General features: G+C 51.9%; 1 protein-coding gene and 1 non-coding gene across 3 annotated transcripts; one reads left to right on the top strand and one right to left on the bottom strand.

Annotated features, from left to right (window-relative positions):
* Nucleotides 1–654: 654 nt before the first annotated feature.
* On the bottom strand, nucleotides 655–18,310 carry RDH13 (retinol dehydrogenase 13). Of its 2 annotated transcripts, none has more exons than XM_075537345.1 (7): nucleotides 18,128–18,310; nucleotides 16,457–16,575; nucleotides 13,091–13,246; nucleotides 6,840–6,944; nucleotides 5,705–5,917; nucleotides 4,043–4,144; nucleotides 655–3,296 (listed from the first exon to the last, which is right to left on the bottom strand). In XM_075537345.1, exons 1-7 carry the CDS (start codon nucleotides 18,190–18,192, stop codon nucleotides 3,067–3,069), a joined length of 990 nt encoding a protein of 329 aa, XP_075393460.1. In that variant the 5' UTR covers nucleotides 18,193–18,310; the 3' UTR covers nucleotides 655–3,066. The 2 variants fall into 2 exon arrangements, with proteins under 2 accessions (XP_075393460.1, XP_075393461.1); XM_075537346.1 differs by lacking the exon at nucleotides 18,128–18,310 and adding an exon at nucleotides 15,414–15,568 and having other exon boundaries at nucleotides 16,457–16,540.
* Nucleotides 13,578–13,684, top strand: LOC142432832 (U6 spliceosomal RNA). Its single transcript, XR_012780937.1, has one exon. It is a non-coding gene; the product is annotated as a U6 spliceosomal RNA (small nuclear RNA).
* Nucleotides 18,311–20,381: the final 2,071 nt, after the last annotated feature.

Below are 20,381 nucleotides of genomic sequence, written 5' to 3'. Positions count from 1 at the left end.
CATTTTATTGAGTACTCTGACAACTCTTACGATCCATACATTGATTACATTCAGGCATGTGTGTGCATGCTGCCATCATTCTTTTCTAGACACTGAAACTGTCTATTGAGACCTTCGTGTCAGCTCTTTTTTTCCCTCCCTCCCACCACCCTCATGACCCCTTGGATAATTATAAATTAGTATTAATTTTATATCCCACGCCGACTGCTGTCTCCCTTCCCCCATGTTTTCTGTCATTCTTCCCCCCTGGAGGAGAGTGTATGGTTGTATCAATCATTGCTAATGGTTCCCCCTTTCACCCATCCTCTCCCCCCTACCCTCTAACCTTCTAGTATCACTATTCCCACTCCTGATCCTGGATTCTCAATGACTGAGCTCTCATCTCTTAGCTACACCTGTGTACTACCACCATTTTTAAAAAGAATATGTTTGAGGGTCTAAACCAGGGGTGGGGAAAGTCCGGTCTATGGTCCATACAAGGCCCTGAAAATTATCGTCTCAGTTAACATCCCCGATTCAGAGAAAGGGTAGCAATTCCGCCCATTACATTACCCAAAGCCCCTGCCATTGAGGTGAGGCTGACTCACAGAGACCCTCTAGAACAGGGTGGAACTGGCCCCTGGGGGGTTTCAAGAGTGTAACTTTTTTCAAAATCATTTTATTGGGGCATCTTAACAGCTCTTATCACAATCCATACATCCATTGTGTCAAGCACATTTGTACATAGGTTGCCATCATTTTCAAAACATTTTCTTTCTATGTGAGCCCTTGATAACTCATTTTCCCCCTCTCCCCCTTCCTCATGAACCCTTGATAATTTATCATTTTGGGGGGGTTTTCATGTTTTACACCACCTACTGTCTCCCTTCACCCACTTTTCTGTTGTTCATCCCCCTGGGAGGGGGGTTATAGATCCATCATTGTGATTGGCTCCCCCTTTCTCCCCCAACCTTCCCGTTTCCCTCCTGGTATTGCTACGCTCATTGTTGGTCTTGAGGGGTTTATCTGTCCTGGATTCCCTGTTTCCAGCTCTTATCTGTACCAGTGTACATCCTCTGGTCTAGCCGGATTTGTAAGGTAGAATTGGGGTCATGATAGTTGGGGGAGGAAGTATTAAAGAACTAGAGGAAAGTTGTATGTTTTGTTTGTGCTATAATGCATCCTGACTGGCTTGTCTCTTCCTTGTGACCCTTCTGTAAGGGGATGTTCAATTGTCTGCAGATGGGCTTTGGGTCTCCATTCAGCACTCCCCCTCATTCACATCAATATGATTTTTTGTTCTGGGTCTTTGATGCCTGATACCTGATCCCATGAACACCTCATGACTGTAACTCTTTAATGAAGTACAGAAAGTCACATCTCTCCCAAAGAGCTGCTGGGGATTTTGAACAGAGGATCCTGCAGATACCAGCCCTGTGTGTAACCATGTCACCAGTTCCTTTTAGAGGTAATTCAACGTTTGAGCAGTATGGTCCGATAATGATGTTTCAAGATCCAAATGGTCCTTGGCGGAAAATGAGTTCTACACCTCTGGTTCCGATAGTTATTTGGCCAACTACCCACTTTAGGAAAGAAGCATTCTGCCACCCCCCTAGGCAATGCCCTTCTTGAAATTGATGCTGCTTTGCCTACTAGGTAACAAAAGTATGATTTTGTCATTCATAATTTATTTTTAATTATTTGGTTGTAGCTGTATCCCTTTAAAATATATCTAGCATGATGGGTTTCAACCGAGGTTTCACTCCATTAACCTACAGTTTTTAATAATGTTGAGCTGTTTAGAAATGTGAGTCCAGTATATTCTTGCTATACTCTAGGTTTTATACTTATACCGCTATCCCTCAGGATTATATGTACGTATAACACTATTTTCTAAGGATTATGGTCATCCATTTGCAGAAATCAGATATCGTATCTACTTGTCTCTGAAAATTATTCATTGTTGTTTAGAAGCGTGTTTTGTCTAAAGTTCTGTTGTTGGATTGATTTTGTTTGTATTACTTTTATAACTTCCCAACAGTTAAAAAAAAAAAAAGGAAAAGAAACATGAGGGGGGGTGGGGGCAGGGGGAGGAATCAATGGGAGCCAATAGCAAAGAGTTCAGGAATGACAAAGGTTTTGAAACTGAGGGTGGGGCAACTGTCCAATTATGCTGGATCTAACTGAATCTATGAGACTATGGTCAGAGCTCCCAATAAAAAAAGATCAACTTTTTTTTAAAAAAAAGAATGACAAACAAACATTCTCTAGCCATCATTCAGAATGAAGCGGGGAGGGGTCTTGCGACTGCAGCCCCTGGAGCGTTTCAGCGCCGCCCGCAGGGGGCGCCCTCGCCACTCCTACCACCGGAAGCCACTGTACCACCGGAAGCCGGCAGGCTGGGGCGACCCCGCGGGCACAGCTGGGCGCTTTTCCTCAGTGGCTGTCGTGCGGGTGACTCCGCCACGGCTGGGCTCGGGGCTGGGCGGCCTGGCCCCCAGGGGTTCCCGCCACGCAGGGGCGGGCCCTCAGCAACAGGGGGGCACTGCCCACCCCGGGGGCTGAGCTAAGGCCATTACCGCGTCCACTCAGCAGCGGCCCCTCGCTCTGAGCCATCGTGGCCCACCCCAACCAGCCCCCACGGCTCCGCAGGTGAGGGAGTGGGGGTGGGAGATGAAGCTGGTTGGTTGGGCTTTTTATTGGGGATTTTATTGGGGATTTATTGGCGGAGGTGGGGAGCAGCGGGGGAGGGGTGACCCCTTACTTCCAACCACTTATATCATCGCCCACCCCCTCAAAGCCCTACCGCCTCCTCCCCGTATCTGGTTCCCATCCCTCCTCTTCATCCTGGAAGCTGCCTTCGAATGCTTGATGATTCTCAGGTGTGAAGAGCCGGCTGTTGTGTGGCTGAAATTTGGGGATGGCAGGGTGCAGGGGGCTGCCAGCCGACTGAATCCCCACGGACACCCCTCGTGGGTGCAGCCCGGCACCTCAAGGGGCCAGGCCACTGGGGAGGCCTGCGCCACCCGCTGGAGGGCGCTGTGAGCACTGCAGCTGCCATCGCTCCACAGCCTCCAGGGTGGGTGTTCACTTCGGGGGCGGCAGCCCCTGGGGCGTGTCCAAGCCCACCAGGCGGGCACTTTCGGCCCACAGCCTCCGGGCCACCTCCTCATCCTCAGCCTCGGGGGCCGGGCTCTTCTCGCTGAACCCGCTGAAGTACTTGCCGGAAACGCCTTCCAGCTCCTCAGCCACGGCCAAGTACGTGCTGGGCTGGGCTGCCAGCTGCGGGCTCCTGACCAGCAGCCAGAAGACAGGACCTGTGCGGGCACAGAAGACAGCACTCAGCGCCCCGCCCACCTGCGCCCTTCTCCCAATGCCCTGGCCAGGCTGCCCAGCCCGATCCACGGAGCTGCTCCATGGGCGTTAGAGGCACGTGGCCTCTCAGACTCAGCCAGCCAGCCTTTCTTCTGAAGGGCCTCCTCCACGAAGCCTTCCCTGCTTCTCCCTCCACCCGCCAACCTCCGGGCTCCCCCTCCTCACGGTCACCAGCCCCTAGGTCTCCCCTCATTGAAATCTCTTGTTGCATTTTTTAATTGGCTACATCCTTGTCTTGCCCCCCTCCTTACAGATTCCTGATACCTAGCGCGGGAGTAGGAAGAAATGCCTGGCGATCAGCTTCCCAAGACGTCACAGGCATGGAAGACCCTCGGGAGCACACTTCTGAGGGACACAGAACCGACCACCCACCCACTGGTGGCTGCACTGAGCTCAAAACCACGCCCCTGCCGTGAAGTCAACACCAATTCACAGCGGCCCCACAGACCCGGGCAGAGCGGACCCCGTGGGTTTCCGAGACTAAACCTTCACAGAAGCGACCCACCTCACTTGGACAGAGTGGTGAGTTCAAATCTCCAACCTCACCAGCCGCACCTCGGGAGACGCAGTAGAGGGGACAGTGGTAAAGCCTCTGGGGGGCAGGGGGAGGAGGGCTGGAGGTCTAAAAGAGGGTCCTGGCCGTAGGCTGGGAGGATACTGGGCTGGGGGTGGGGGTGCAGGTACTCACTGAGTGTGAAGCTGGAGAAGGTGGAACTGTGCATGGCCGTGTGTCGGCCCAGCTCGGTCCTGGCCACACCAGGGTGTAACGCGTTGACAGTCACGCCCGTTCCTGCAGAGAGGCAAGAGTCCGAGAGAAAGGGGCCCCCCACGGGCCCAACTCCCCCTGACGCCTGCCCCCAAGGAGGCTGCTCTGCCCATCCTGAGCTCCCCGGAGCCTCGTGGTCTGTGCTCGAAGCCAGACCTGGCCCCTCCCTCTGAAATCGCACCATTGGATGCCAACGAGCATTTCAGGCACACGGCAACCCTACAGTCCTGGGCAGAACCGCTAGAGGGGGCACTCAAGGTGGTTACTAGAGGAGGTGGTTACTAGAGGGCCCGCCCTTTTCACCTTCAGAGTCACTGGGTGGGTTTGAACCACAACCTTTTCAGCTATGTTTAACCTCTGCATCACCCGGGCTCCCTCTGGTGTATCGCTGCCCAACTGAGTGGGTGCCAACATCCCCTGGAGAGACTGTCAAACCCAGACCCTGGGGATCCATCCCCACATCTTAAGGCTGGCTGACGTCAAGGGCAGACTGACAGGAAAACGTAAAGAGTGACTGACAGACTGAAGAAGAGTCTCACATTAAAGAACAAGTTGAAAGAATAAAGAACTAACAGACTGAAAATTCATTCCGATTGACAGAGGCCCAAGGAGAGGCTGATAGAATCAACTAGACTGAAGGACAGGTGGACACTAAAGAACAGACCAACAGAGTGAAGGAATGACTGGCAGAATGAAGGACAGACTGGCTGTGAAGTCCAGGCTGCTGGTCCACCAACCCCCCAAAATGTGTTGAAATCCCCACCCCTGTCCCTGTAGAGGTGACCACATCAAGGGACAAGGTGTTTCCTTGTTGTGTTTATCTGTGTGGAGGTGGATCCTAACTATTAAGCACTTTTGAGATCTAAAAAGAGCAGATCTAGCTGAAGCTGACAGAGAGCGCCTTCCCCCAGAGCCCCGGTGCCCTCAATCTGGGCTTCTAGCCTCCATTGCTGAGAGAGACTTCATGGCTGTGTGTGAAAGCACCCCCTTGTGGAATCTGTTGTAGCAGCCCTAAGGACTAAGCAAGACCCTCAAGCAGCTGTCTCTGCCTCAGCCTAAGCACCAGGGACAGCTTGGGTCAGGCCATTCTTTGCTGTGTGGGGCTGCGGTGCAGGGGATTAGACTGGGGGTTATGGGAGAGATGACCTATGAGGAGAGACCACGAACTATGAACTATGTGAGGAGGAAGACCAGGGAGATGGACTCAGGGGGATGGATGGGAAGCTGGACCATGAGTGCCTGGTGTGTGCATCATGGTATGCTTAACAGCACCCGCCCCCCAACTGTGAAAGCCAAAAATGTCCAACGACATTTCCCAATACCCTTTGTGGAGGTGGGACATGGACACAATCACCCCTCCCAGAGAACTCAGACTCCTATCCAGATTCAGCAGAGAATGCTGTGATTGATTAGTGATGTCTTCGCTGGGAACCTGAAGAAGGTGTGATGGCCGGTGGGTGTGCTAACTTTGTAGCTACTTTGTCCTGAGCCCATTCTTAACCTCCCGCTGACCAGGGTCAAGACAGGACTGCTCCAGATGGGGAAGTCAAGAGGGGTGTCCAGCGACGCTCCCCCACCACGCACCTTGCAGCCGCCGGCTGAGCTCCTTGGTGAAGAGGACTGTGGCAAGCTTACTCTGGCAGTAGGCCGCTTTGGTGTTATAGGCCTTCTTCTCCCAGTTCAAGTCGTCAAAGTCGATGTGCCCGGCAATGTGGGCCAGGGAGGAGAGGTTGATGATCCGCGACGGGGCCGAGGCCTTCAGCTTGTCCAGCAGCAAGTTGGTCAAAAGAAAGTGACCTGAGTGAAGAAAGAAAAGCCATTGAAAACACACTTAAAAAAAACACTTTCCAAGTGCCCTAGACTGTGCTGGAAGCATTACCCATTTGAACACGCTTGTTACAGATGGAACCAAACCCCAAAGCAAACCCGCCCCACTGAATTGATTCTGACTCACGACAACCCTCCAAGGCTGTAGAGCAGCGGTTCTCAACCTGTGGGTCACGACCCCTTGGGGGTGGACCGACCCTTTCACAGGGGTTGCCCAATTTATCACAGTAGCAAAATGACAGTGATGAAGTAGCAAGGAAAATAATTTTATGGTTGGGGGGGGGGTGTCACCACCACATGAGGAGCTGTCTGAAAGGGCCGTGGCCTTAGGAAGGTTGGGAACCTCTGCTATAGAGCTTTATGCGAGCAAACAGCTCTTCTCTCTCCCATGGAGGGGCTGGTGGCCTTGAACCTCTGACTTTGTTGTTGGCAGCCCAACGCTTATTAGACAGAGGGAGAGGCCAAAGGACCAGGAGGTCCAGAGAAAGGACCAGAGAAAGACTGATGGACAGAGTGACGTGTAGGTTGAGGGACAGACTGACAGAGACTGGACGAGTGAGCGACAGAATGAAGGGCAGGCTGACAGAGGCTGAGTGACAGAGCAGGAAGGACTCAGAAAGACTGAAGGATTGAATAACGGAGACTTGATGGACAGAGAAGGAAGCAAAAGGCCAATGGTCACCAGAAGAGGAACTGCCCACACAAACACACACAGTGACTGGGCCACCAACAAAGAGAGACCTGACAACTGGCGAAGGGGCTCGGTGGGGCAGACCTGCTGCCCTATCTCAGGGGCCAAGGTGCCCTCCCAGGGCCTGTGACCCACCCATAAGGTGCCCCTTGGGATGGCAGGCTGAGACCCCGATGCTGCCCTCAGCCTGGCCTCACGCACCCAGGTGGTTCACGCCAAACTGCATCTCGAAGCCGTCCTCGGTGGTCCAGTGGGGGCACCGCATCACGGCCGCGTTGTTGACCAGCACGTCCACTCTCTCCTCCTCTGGAAGACAGGGGTGAGAGGCACCGGGGCGTCGGCGACAGCGGCCCCAGCCTTAGCAAAGAGAAACGTGTCGCCTCACATCCAGTTGCTAGAAGGGTGCTTGGGGTGCCTGCTCTGGAGTCTCTTATCAGCATAGGTTTCTCAACAACTATCTCCCCCATCTCTGCCCCCTTCCTTGTTGAGTCTGCTCCTTTCCGTCTCAGGGGACTAAGACTCAAGCGAGCCCATGCACAGCAGAACAAAACGTCAGTGTGGCCCTGCGCCAGCCTCACAATTATTCTGGAGTCTGAGCCCATGCTTGCAGCCACTGGGTCCATCCACCGTGTTGAAGGCCTTCATCTTTTTCGCCACCCCACGCGGAGGTGAGGACGCATGCCACAGAAGGCAGTTACAGCCCATCACAAAATGGAGAAAAACGCCCAAAGTCTGAGAATCCCGACACAGATGAAAAAGCACCCAGCGACAAGCTAAAAAGCTGCGGGTTGAACCCACCCCGCCGCCCCCTCAGGGAAAAGCCCAGCAATCTGGGCTCCAAAGCCACAGCCCTGAAAAACCCTGCGGCATGCAGTGCCACGCTCACACACACGGGGGCGCCCGGAGCTGGACTCTGCTTGAGGGAGGGCCTACAGCAACCTGGAGAATCCAAAACGCAGGATGTGGTGCCCTCTGTCACCTCTGTCCCACCGGTGACACCCACACTAAAGATCCACCTACCCAACACGTGCGCTCAAGCCAATCAGACAAGCGTGCAAATCCCACTCTACCCTTGACCAGTGGGGTGAGCCTGGCCAAGTCGTGCAGAGCCGCTCTGACTCAGTCTCCTGATTTTTTTTTTTTGGCTTGGTGAATAAGTTTGTCTTTCTGTGGGAAGCCCTCGTGGAAAATTAAGGTTTGGTTTGGCTCTCCGCAGCCCACTCCTGAGCTCTGAGAAAGCCTGCTGTCTTCTGAGCTACCCGATCTTTCTTCTGGAGCAAGAGACATTTGGGAATGACTGCACCTCTTCTTCCAAACGTCTTTCTCAGGCTTCTTATCATCAGCTGGATTCTCAGAGTAGCATGTGCTTTCTGACACATCGCCTTCATGTCAGGTGGGACGCTGTTCTTGACCTATTGAGAAAACTGTTTCTTGGGGAAGCGCTCCCCATTTTTTCCAAAGAGCTTGTTAACACACGGCCTTCCTGGCAAGGCAGTGATTATTCACCCAAACGGTATTTTCTCAGCACCTGTGACTGGGCACTGGAAGTACAGGGTGAACAGGGCACAGCCCTGCCCCCTCACCGACCGTAGTGCCACTCTTTGTCCAGCACAGCCCAACCCATGACGAGACTCAACCCCAGCGCCTAACTCACGACGAGCAGCCCTGCAGGGCAGAGGAGACCTACGGGCTCGGGCTTCCCCAGGTGGAGATCCGGGTTCAAGCAGACAGCCCCATCTTTCTTCTGGGGAGCGGTTTGGTGGGTGTGAACCACCAGCCTGGCGCCTAACTCACGGTGCCAGCCTGCATTGGTGTGTGTGTGTGTGTGAGTGAGTGAGAGAGAGAGAGAGATGTTTTGGTCGTTCTCACAGTATTTCAAACATTGTCATCATACTTAGAAGACAAAAAAAACCCTCACTGCCACCAAGTCAATGCAGCCTCACAGCGACCCTACAGGACAGGGTAGACTGGCCCATGAGTTTAGAGACCGTGACTGTTTAGAGGAGTGGGAAGCCCCGTCTTTGTACTGTGGAGTAGCTGGGGGTTTCAAACTGCCGACCCTTCGGATCGCAGCCCAACACGTATAGCCTGTGCTGCCAGGGCTACTTTTTCAGACGACAGCGTGACATCAACATGACTTCTCTAGGCCCCGGAAAACAAAAACTTCTGGTCTACAACTTGCCCCAGGTCAGCCTGTCCAACATCTACGTAGACGAGAAGGGAAGGGAGTGCTCTTGATGGAGCTGGGATGCAGGGATATTGAAAGCAGGGGGGGAGGGGCCCGAGCACAGCCTCGTGTGGATAGCAGGCAAGGGTGCCTAGAAGAGATTGACTGAGGGGGGATGTAGGCACTTGCTTGCTTTTAAAATTCAAAAGGCACCTCCAGAAAGTCACCCCAGCAAAGCTGGATAGCGGAGGCAAGCACGCACGCATGCATGTGGGCGGTGCTGCATGCAGAATGACTGTGTGCTCCCTCCCCTCTGGCCTTCCGGAATGCTGGATCCCATCTGGTGGTAAACATTGATAAGCCGACCTGGCTGGAGGCAAGGAGGCTGAGTCACTGACTTGGAGGAAATGCTGATAATAGCTGCAAGATCCTTGGCTTTGTTGAACGACATCCCCTGGCTAAGAAAAGTGGAGTTCCCTGGACCCCTGAGTATATATTCCGAGTCCCCCAGTGCATCACATGCTGGCTTCTAGCTCCACCCGTCCTGCAAGGAGCCAATGACAGCTGCTGGGTCTGGGCCCCGGGTTGTTTCCTTCTACACAACAGACCAGAGTCCAATCAGCCCAGCCAACCCACAGGGACCAAGCGCCAGTGTGTCCCCATCCAGCTAATCACAGGTTGAACTGGTTCACAGCCATCTGGGGCTGCACCTCTGAAGAAAGACCTGAAGTGTGAGGAAAACCAAAGAAGGTGCCCGCAAACAGTCCGCCCAACATTTAGGGGCCACGGAAAGCTCAGGCGCCATGACTCTGAGATGAGAAGTAGATGGGGCCCCACTACCACTACCAACTGGTCTTAAAGGGACCACGTGAGAAGGTCCTGGGTGGAGAGGGAGGAAAATGTGGAAGAGAACTCACAATCATGAAAAGGGCCGGGCAGGGTGAACAGCAACCCCAGGAAGCTGCCCACCAGTGGTAGTTACATAGTCTGTTGCCAACTTGAGACTTAAGAGTGAAGGGGTGGGGTTTAGCCTATCACATTGCAGCTTGATGACCTCACATGGAGGCACTAAGGTGATGAATAGCTTGCTGGAGGTGGGCCACACACTATCTCCCTGCCAGACATTCTTGTTGACAAGCCACATGGAGACAGGTTGATGGCACTGGAGCCTCGGAGCTGGAGAAGCCACGTGGAGACCCCTACCAGCGCTGAAATGCTTTCACCACCCCCACTGGATCCACAAGACTTCCCACCCATTGGCATGTGATCTTCCTGCATTCGGAATCATTGTATGTGTTGCATGAGTCTGAAGAGGACATTTTATAGATTGGTATCAGACATATGGGCTAATATTGGACTTATGGACTTGATCTGGACTGGGATGTTTTCTCAATATTCAATTGCTCTTTCTTATACACATGTGAGTCCCCCTGGATTTGTTTCTCTAGTCTACCCAGACTAGCACACTGCCCCTTAGAACAATCAGCTGAGAGCCGAGATCCAAAGGGCAGTGTGAGCCCAGGGAGGAAGCTCAGGAAGCAGGAAGGGAGAGGAGAGGAAGAACCTAAGAACAAAGCAGGACGTGACATTGTCGTGAGTCAGTGGCAGGAAAGAAAACCGTCTACACAATTACTGAATGGAAAGCCGATCTGCTCTGTGAGCCTTTGCCCGGATCCCCATACAAAATTCAAATGAATTAGTTAACTTTGTTTTGTTTTTTAAAAGAAAGGTCCAGCCATCTAGTTCTGAAAATCTCTCCCTCCTATGGGGGTTGAAGCTGACTCAGTGGGACTGCCCTTTTGGGTTTCTGAGACAGAAACTCTTTGCAGGAATAGAAAGCCTCATCTTTCTCCCAAGGAGTGGCTGGTGGCTTCGAACTGCTGACCCTGGGGTTCCCAGCCCAATGTGTAATCCAGGACACCACGGGTGTTCTTAGGGAGCACAGTTCCACGGTGGCACACAGGAAGTGCCGTGTGTCAGGATCGACAAGATGGCACCTGGTAGAGCGAGGTGAAACACACGTGGACTCCAGGGGGGAGTGAAGTATGACTACAGGCATACCAAGCATTTCTAAACGAACAGAATGAGAGGCAAGTGTTTCTCCACAGCTCCTCCTTTCTAGGCCTCTGCACGTCTGAAAGTGGTGTTTCCATGTCTCTAGCTCTTCCCGCAGGAAATCGGCGCCCAGACACTGATGTACACCATGTCAAAAACCCACTCTGGCTTCCCCAGAGACTCGCACCGTGTTCCTCTGAAGTGGTTTTTGATCTGGGGTGGGGGGGCTACAGGATGGGTGATGTCCAGAACCAAAAGCAGGTGGGGAGGCAAAAAGAGGAGCTGACACCAAGGGCTCAAATAGAAAGTCAATGTTTAGAAAATAAGGATGACCGCATATGTATAGATGAGCTTGATCCAATGGATGTACAGAATGTTATAAAAGCTGTCAGAGCCCCCAATAAAATGATTAAAACAAAACAAGAAAACCAAAAGCCTCCCCATTGGACCAATGGACACCATCTTGATACACAGAAAAGACTGAAGCTGTCAAGGATTTCCTCTACGGTTGGACCCACCATCGATGCTCTCGGAAGCAGCAGTCAAAAGATGAAAGGACACACTGCACTGGGTCAATCTGCCGCCCAAGGCCTCTTTAAGGGTTAAAATGCAAGGATGTTGTTTTGAAGACTAAGGTGCGCCTGACCCAAGCCATGGTTTTTGTTTTATTTGACTTTTTAATTTTTTTAACACTTTTATTGGGGGCTCTTACATCTCTTATCACAACTCATACATTCTTCCAGTGTGTCAAGCACATTTGCACATATGACGCCATCATCATTTTCAAAGCATTCTCTTCCCACTTGAGCCCGATGTCAGCTCCCCAGTTCTTGCCCCTCCTGCCCCACTCCCCCCACCTGCCCTCCCTCATGAACCCTTGATAAGTATAGACAATTTTTTCCATAACTTACATCGTCCTCTGTCACCCCTCCCCCACTTTTTCATTATTTGTCCCCCTGGGAGGGGGTTCCAGGTTGATCCTTGTGGCCATGGTTATTTTTAAACACCTCACATGGACATTAAATCGGGAAGACTGATGAAGAAACGACGATGTGTTTGCCTGTGGGGCTGGCAGCACATACTGAAAATACCACAGACTGCTAGAAGGACAAACAAGTCTGTCTTGGAAGAAATATGGCCAGAGTGCTCCTTAGAGATAAGGATGGTGTGGTAGTTATATAATCATTTGTCAACTGGACTTGAGAGGCCTAAGCATGAAAGGGTGGAGTCTAGCCTATCAATCAGGTCATAGCCAGTGAGGCCTCTGTGTGGGCATGGCCTTCTCCTGAAGGTTGTGGGAACTTCTGGATTCCTCTATGGAAGCAGGAAACACTCTCAGCTCACTCCCTGGGAGACATAGCAGCTGACAAGACACGTGGAACTCTGTTAGTGCCATGAGCTGGAGAAGCCACGTGGAGATCCTTGCCAGCGCTGAGATGTTTACACCACCACTGGATCCACAAGCCTTCCCACCTATTGGCCTGTGATCTTCTTGCATTTGGCATCATTGCATGTGTTTTGTGACTCTGAAGAGTACTTTATAGATTGATATCGGACATATGGGCTAATATCAGACCTGTGGACTTGATCTGGACTGGACTGGGACATTTTCTCAATATTCAATTGCTCTTGTATATAAAGCTGTTTCTTTTCTGTTTTTACATTTTATTAGGGAAAGCTGTTTCTTATACACCTATGAGTGTCTATGAATTTGTCCCTCTGGTCTACCCAGACTGACACAGATGGTGAGACTTCATCTTACAGACTCTGGACATGTTGTCAGGAGAGACCAGGCCCTGGAGAAGGACATCCTGCTCAGTAAAGTAGAGGGGCAGCGAAACAAGAGAAATGCCCTTGATGGATGGACGGACCCAGTGGCTGCAACAATGGGATCAAACACAGGAACATTTGTGAGGATGACATAAGTAAGACCTGGCAGTGTTTGGTTCTATGGTGCCCGAGGTCACTATGGGTCGGAACTGACTCGATGACACCTGAGAACAAGAACAAGATGACCCAGAAGCCAACCAACAGCCAGTCCACCTTGCTGAGGGTCGGCTGATATATGATTGAAAAGTGTGTTGATTGAAATTGACAAAAGAAAGAAAACCACCACCGGGTAACTGGATTTGGCCCCAGCCGACGGCTCACTCTCCAGTTTTCTTGGGTCTATTTTCAATTCAGTCCTGGAGCCCCCCAGGTCCAACCGAGCCAGCACCCTCCTGCCTACCTTGGATGATCTTCTTCGCAAACTCTCGGACGGACCTGAGGGAGGACAAGTCGAGGTGCCGGGCGTTGACACGGTGGTTCAGGGTCTCTCCCCGGATGTCCTTGGCGGCTGCCTCGCACTTCTCCATGTCCCGGCAGGCCATAATGACATTGCCTCCTGGAAGCCAGGTCGGGGACAGTGATGCAAAAATAAGCAAATATCCCATGCCTGGGGTGGCATCAAGGTCAGCAGTTTGAAACCACGAGCCTCCTATTCCTGTAAGGCCTGACAGTCTCAGGCACCCACAGGGGAAGCTCTATCCTGTCCTATAGGGTCACTATGAGTCAGAATTGACTCCATGGCAGTGAGTTTGGTTCTGGGGGGCTACAGGAGGAGCCCTGGTTGTGTAGTGGTTGCAAGTGGGACCACAAGGTTAGCAGTTCAAAACCACTAGCCACTCTGCAGGAGAAAAATGAGGTTGTCTACTCCTGTTAAGAGTTGCAATGTTGTGCTCGCTTCAGCAGCACATATACTAAAATTGGAACAATACAGAGAAGATTAGCATGGCCCCTGAGCAAGGAAGACATGCAAATTCGTGAAGCATTCCATATTTTAAAAAAAAGTTACAATGTCTCGATTGCTGAAGACAAAATGGGTGCATAAGCTAATGTAGTAAAGAAAGCCGATGGTGCCCAGCTATTAAAAGATATAGCGTCTGGGGTTATAAAGACTTGAAGTTTAACAAGCGGCCATCTAGCTCAGAAGCAACAAAGCCCACATGGAAGAACACACCAGCCTGTGTGATCACGAGGTGTCGATGGGATCAGGTATCAGGCATCAGAAGACCCAAAACAAACAACCATTTGTATGTAAACTATGGGGGTTGGAGTGGAGACACAGGGCCCATCTGTAGACGATTGGACAACCCCTCATAGAAGGGTCACAAGGAAGGGACAAGCCAGCCAGGGTGCAGGATAGCACGGACAAAACATATTGCTCTGGTTCTTTAATGCTTCTCCCCACCCCCACCCCATGACCCCACTTCTAGCTTACAAATCTGGCTAGACCAGAGCATGTACACTGGTACAAATAAGAGTTGGCAACACAGGGAATCCAGGACAGATAAAGCCCTCAGTACCAATGGGAGTAGCGATACCAAGAGCGTAGAGGGAGCGTGGGGAGGTGGGGGGTGGGGGGCAGGAATTGATCGCAATGATTGACAACCCCCCAGGGGGACAAACAACAAAAACATGGGTGAAAGGAGACAACGGATGGTTGTAAAATATGAAAATAAAAATAATTTATAAATTATCAAGTGTTCCCAAGGGTGGAAGGGACGGGGGGAAAAGAGGAGCTGATACCAAGGGCTGAAGTAGAAAGAAAATGCTTTGGAAATGATGGCAACATGTGTACAAATGTGCTTGATGCAAATGATGTATGGATTGTTATAAGAGCTGTTAAAGCCTCCAGTGAAATGATTTATTAAAAGAAAAGCGTTACAGTGTCAGAAACTCACAGGGGCAGTCCTACCCTGTCCTGCTGCGTCTCTATGACTCAGCATCCACTAGATGGCAGTGAGTTTATCCAAGAGAAATGAAAACCCAAGCCTGCACAGAGATGCGCCCCACCCATGTTCACAGCCCAGAGCTGGCGGCAACCCAAGCGCCCACCGACAGATGCGTTGACCAACAGAATGTGGGGCATACAGTGATGGAACGCTCCAGACCAAACCCACTGCCACTGGGTCAGTTCCTACTCAGAGCGACTGGAGAGAGCGGGACAGTTCTGCTCTGTGGGTTCCAAGGCTGTCCACATTTATGGAAGCAGACAGCCTCGTCGTTCTCCCTAAGAGCAGCCGGTGGGTTTGAACCAGCTGGTCTTGAGGTGAACGGCCAAAGGCTAAGCCCACTGAACCACTGGGAATCTGGGTCATCTGACAAAGGGACCAAAGCACCAATACAGGCAACCTCCTGGGTGGGTCTCCAACATTTCACCAAAGATAGGAAGCCAGTCCCCAAAGGTCACACCCAACATGATTCTACTAAGATGAATTGTCCCCAGCAGGGAACGCCTAGCCTCTGACCTCGGACGCTGCCCACTCAACTTGTACCATGTCGAACTGCGGGAAGAGCGAGATTGACACCACAGAAAATCCTGCAGGGAACCATCTGGGCATCCCACTGTGGTTGAGTGAAATTTCTGAACGAAGCTCTTCGCCCCAACTCTCCCATCACTCCCGCCCCAAAGTGGGTGGGACTATGCAAATCAGGCATGTGTGACCCACCAGAGGGGACTGGTCTGTTGTCATTACCAGTATACACCCCTGGCTACAAGGATGAGGCACCTTTGACGAGATCTTTGAAGTTATCCAGGGCACACTGGACCAATCTGTCTCGGAAGTACGGCAGGGTGCTCCTTAGAGGCAGGGATGGTGAGACTTCATCTTACAAACTGTGGACGTATGTGAGGAGAGACCAGTCCCTGGAGAGGACATGATGCCTGGTAGAGGGGTAGAGAAAAGGAGGAAGGCCTTCGAGGAGATGGACTGGACACCGTGGTTACCTCCATGGGCTCCGGCGTGGGAACGATTGTGACAGTAGCCCAGGAGAGGATGGGACTGTGAGACAGAGCACCTGGCTTCCTGGGCCCGAGGCAGAGGCCAAGGACCACGTGGTTGAGAAGCTAAGAACCAAAGAGAGACTTGGCTGCTGGCTGAGGTGAGGTGTAGCTTTGCACCAGCAACTGAATCCTTCCTGTTTGCTGATCCGGACTTGTGATAGCCTATTGGCTTGGCTAATACACCAAACTCACTGCCATCGGGTCAATACCGACGCATAACGGCACGGGAACCGCCCCTGTGAGTTTCCGAAACTGAGACTCTTTACAGAATAGTAAGCCTCCTCTTTCTCCCATGGAGTGGCTGGTGGTGTCAAACAGCTGACCCTGTGGTTAGCAGTCCAATGCGTCACCACTATGCCGCCATGCTCCTTAGCTAATAAACCCCCTGGATTGTGAGTTGTGCAGCCATTGCAAGGAATGATCGAACCTAGCACAAAGTGGCGTGGGAGGCACGGTTGGTGTCAGGCTAGACCAAGAAGGATGGGGAAGGAGGCCTGGCTGACCCCTGCCTCGCTGCCATAGGAAAGCCAGAGGTGGTCCGATATGCCCCCCACTCATGCCATTTATTGCACCCATCGCTTCCTCTGAGGCCCCAGACCCTCCCCATGTGTCCCAGGCACACAGGCTTTGGGGACTGAAAGTAGTTTCGGGTCCTTGTAGTTTCTACCACTTGCAACCAAACTCGACTATCTCAGGGGACCCAACCCCGTCTCCTCCCTCCTGTCCTCACGCCTGGGCCACAGAAGCGGGTGGCCAAGGGTACTCTACCTCTTCTGGCCAGTTCCAAGGCAGTCTGCTTCCCGATGCCTGTGTTGGCTCCCGTCACGATAACGGTCTTCCCGGGTATGGTGGCCTTACTAGGACAGGCCCCACCACCAACATAGTCCCTGAGGGTGAGAAAGGACACTCATCAGCTGTGAGTCCCTGCTGTTTTGCATGGGCACACCCACTGAGATGGGGATAGGAAGAAAGGCCTGACAATCTCTGAAAAAACAATCAGCCAGTCAACAACCTATGGATGGAGGTGGGACGAACCCCTTGGGCAGAGACCACTGCCCACCCACCCCAACCCCCAGAGGAAGTGCTATTTAAACCTCATACCCATGGGAATGGGGGCAGGGATTAGGAGGGGGCGTGCCCAAAAGTCACAGGAAAATGAGAGAAAAAACAGAGATTTCTTCTTGTCCACAAACTTTTTGAAGCCCCCTCGTGCTTTATCTTACCTGATAAACAAGGTCTGCTCTGGGTACCAGGAGCCCTGGTAGTTGGTGGGTTACGCATTGGGCTGCGATATGGCAGTTCAAAACCACCAGCCGCTCCTCAGGAGAAAGAAGGGACTTACTACTCCCAAATAGAGTTACAATCTCAGAAATCCAGAGACACAGACTCACTCAATGGTATAGTTTGGTTTTGGTTTGCTCCGGGTACTGAGCCCTTTTAAGATCTATCCATAAGGGGACAAAGTGACAACAGCAACGGGAAAGATAAGACAGAGACCTTACGGGGGCAGGGAGTTTACACGAGGAGCCCTGGTGCTATAGTGGTTAACATGTTGGACTGCTAACAGCAAGGTCAGCAGTTCAAAACCACCAGACTCTCTTTAGCAGAAAACTGAGGCTTTCTACTCAGAAACCCACAGGGTCAGTTCTACCCTGCCCTGTAGGGTCACTATGAGTTCGAATCAACTAGACAGTAGTGAGTTTTTAGAAGTTTAAAATTCTCTCTTAAAAAAAAAAAAAATTCTCTCTTGTTGAATTTGCCCGCATCCATCCACTGATCAGGTGCAGGTTTAAACATTTTCTGTTTGGAGTAAGTCCGACCATGTGTGAGCTGGGGCCCTCTGTAGTCTTTGGGGGTGTACTCTACAATATCCCACGCAAACAGGTTCTTCGTTTACTGAGTTGGGCAACCCCAACTGGCACCAAATTTCTGACAAGGCGCCTTAGAATGGTATTGGGGAGGGGGCTGAGAGAGGGGGCTCTCAAAAAAGTTGCTGGCAAACGAATTCACCGTTTGAGTCGGGAACTAAAGTTATGGAAACACACAGGTGCGGTCCTGGGGTCTGGGAAAAGAACATTTCTTGTTTGTTTGTTTCTTCTTTATAAGTGGGTGGAAAAATGGAAGAAGATCGTGGAACGTTGCCCGGAACGTTCTGAAGTCCCCTCGTGTATGTCCCTTGCACCAGTCCAGCACGTGGCTCAGAGAACATGCACCCTCAAAATTCCCGCTCAGAGTCGCCAAGTCCAGGAAGGAAAAGAGCACACGGACAGGACTTCCTCCGAGTGACCTTGAGCCCGATCAGGGGACCGGGGACCCCTCGCGCCCTGGGGGCTGCGGGTCTGGAAGGCCGGCGATTCCGGGGTCCGCCCGGAGGGGCGGCGGTGGCCGGACCTCCCGCCCTTCCCGCAGGAAAGCGCCGGGGACAGAGCGGGTACTCACTTGAGCAGCACGGCGCCGCCCACAATCGTGCCCGCCACGGACAGGGGCAAGAGGTAGCGGTTCATGCCGCCTGGGGCCGAGCTTCCGCGGGGAGCAGCGCGCACACCGGGCCCGGGTCGCTCGGGGGCTTTAGCGCTCCTTCCCTGCGCCCCACGTGAATGCCCGCACAGGACTAGCAGGGAGCTGGAGTTTCCGGAAGTGGGTCCGTGGGGCGGGTCTTCCGGGGGTGTGACCAATGGGAATGGGTTATGGTCGCATAGACTGCTGGGATTCGTAGTTTTAGGTGCAGGATTGGGAGTTCCGGTGGCAGGGGGGTTACTCAGCGGGTTGCTAACAGCAACGTTAGCTGTTCGAAACCAGCAGTCGCTCTCCGGGGAAAAGATGAGAATTCTTAGTCCCGTAAAGGCTTACGGTCTCGGAAACTACCCACAGAGGAGTTCTACTCTGGCCTACATAGTGACTATAATTAGGAACGTGACAGTGACATGAGAAGTTGTCCAGATGGTTCCGACTCATAAGGACAGTGTGTCCAGTCGAGCAGAACACAGCCCGATCCTGCGCCATCCTCACAATTGTTCCTAGGATTTACTGCAGCGCAGTGTCTCAAACCATCTATCTTATCGAGGGTCTTCCGCTCTCTTGCTGCCCCTCTCCTTTACCAAACATGAGACACTAGTCTCTCCTGACAACATGCCCAAAGGACGTGAGCAAGATTTCACTCTGCGATACATTAGGTCGTCAGAAGTCAAAACAGATTTGACCACAGGCAACAACTCCCGAAAACTCCCTGTCACCGAGCCCCTATCACGCTACAGGACAGAGTGGGACTGCCTCTGTGGGTTTCCAAAGCAGTAAATCTTGACTGGAGTAGATGGCTTCGTCTTTCTTCCACTGAGCGGTAGGTAGTATCGAACTATTTACCTGCGCACAGCACCCCACTACACGCAACCCACTACACCACCCACGTGCACAAGTAACAACTGAAGTTTGGTATTGAGGGCATTGTATGGGCCAAGTACTGTACTGACTAAATAGTATTTCCTTTAATTCACACACACACACACACACACACACACACACACATACACACACACAAACCTTAAAACACTCCCTTCCATTGAGTCAATGTTGACTCACAGAGACCCTACAGGACAGGACAGAACTGACACCCTGTGAGTTTCTAAGACTTTAAGTCTTTGCAGGGTAGAAAGGCCCATCTATCTCCCAAGGAGTGGCTGGTAGTTTCAAACTGCCGGCCTTACGGTTAGCAGCCCAACTGCTAACCACTATGCCACCAGGGCTCCCCTACCCCACCCCCTGTCCACCAGTACAGGCTTTATGGTCAAGATCTCACACACACAAGAAAAGTGTAGGTTCATTAGTTGGATAGAGACTGATGGAATCCCCAAGACTACATTCCTTACTCACCTTTCAGGACCCGAAGTGAACTCACATGGATGGTTCAATTATCTGCCAAACAATAGGCCTGTAAGAGAAACAATAAGACTAGGGAGGTACCAGAGCTTAGACTCCAACCATTTGAGACCCAAAGGACCCCGCTGACAAAGGTGAGAAGCTCAGGGCAGGAGGAAGCGGGACACCTCTGGTGGCACTGAGGGAATCGCACTCAGTGACGGAAGCACAATGTGTCTGAACTGTTGAGTGGAACACTTCATCTAATTCACAATACAGAAGACTTTTGTGTTTGTCTGGCTTTTCTTAAGGGGGACGGCAGCATTCACCCCAGGACAGAGTTCAAAGGGACAAGGACAAAGCAGGACGTGGGATATGTGGTGTTACAGGGCTATCGATGGCGCCATCAATGACGTGAAGCAACCCATGGAATGCCCACTGGAAATATGTCCTGCTTTGGAAGCCTTTGGTCAATTCCCAATAATAATGACAATAAAAGTCTGCTTTTGTTTCCAAAATCATTTTATTGGGGAGGAGATGAATCAGTCAAGGTGTGATATAGCACCGATGAAAAATACAACTTTCCTCTAGTTCCTAAATACTTCCCTCCCCGACCCCTCCACTGTCATGATCCGAATTCTACCTTGCAAGTATGGCTAGACCAGAGGATGTACACTGGTACAGAAAGGAACTGGAAACACAGGGAAGCCAGGGCGGATGATACCTTCAGGACCAGGGGTGTGAGTGGCGATACTGGGAGGGTAGAGGGAGAGTGGGTTGGAAAGAGGGAGCCGATTACAAGGATCTGCATGTGACCTCCTCCCTGGGGGATGGACAACAG

Source organism: Tenrec ecaudatus, chromosome 18 (genome assembly GCF_050624435.1).
Source record: "Tenrec ecaudatus isolate mTenEca1 chromosome 18, mTenEca1.hap1, whole genome shotgun sequence".
Taxonomy (NCBI): domain Eukaryota; kingdom Metazoa; phylum Chordata; class Mammalia; order Afrosoricida; family Tenrecidae; genus Tenrec; species Tenrec ecaudatus.
Note: the sequence above shows the minus strand (reverse complement) of the source record. Positions and strands in the feature narration are given on the sequence as shown.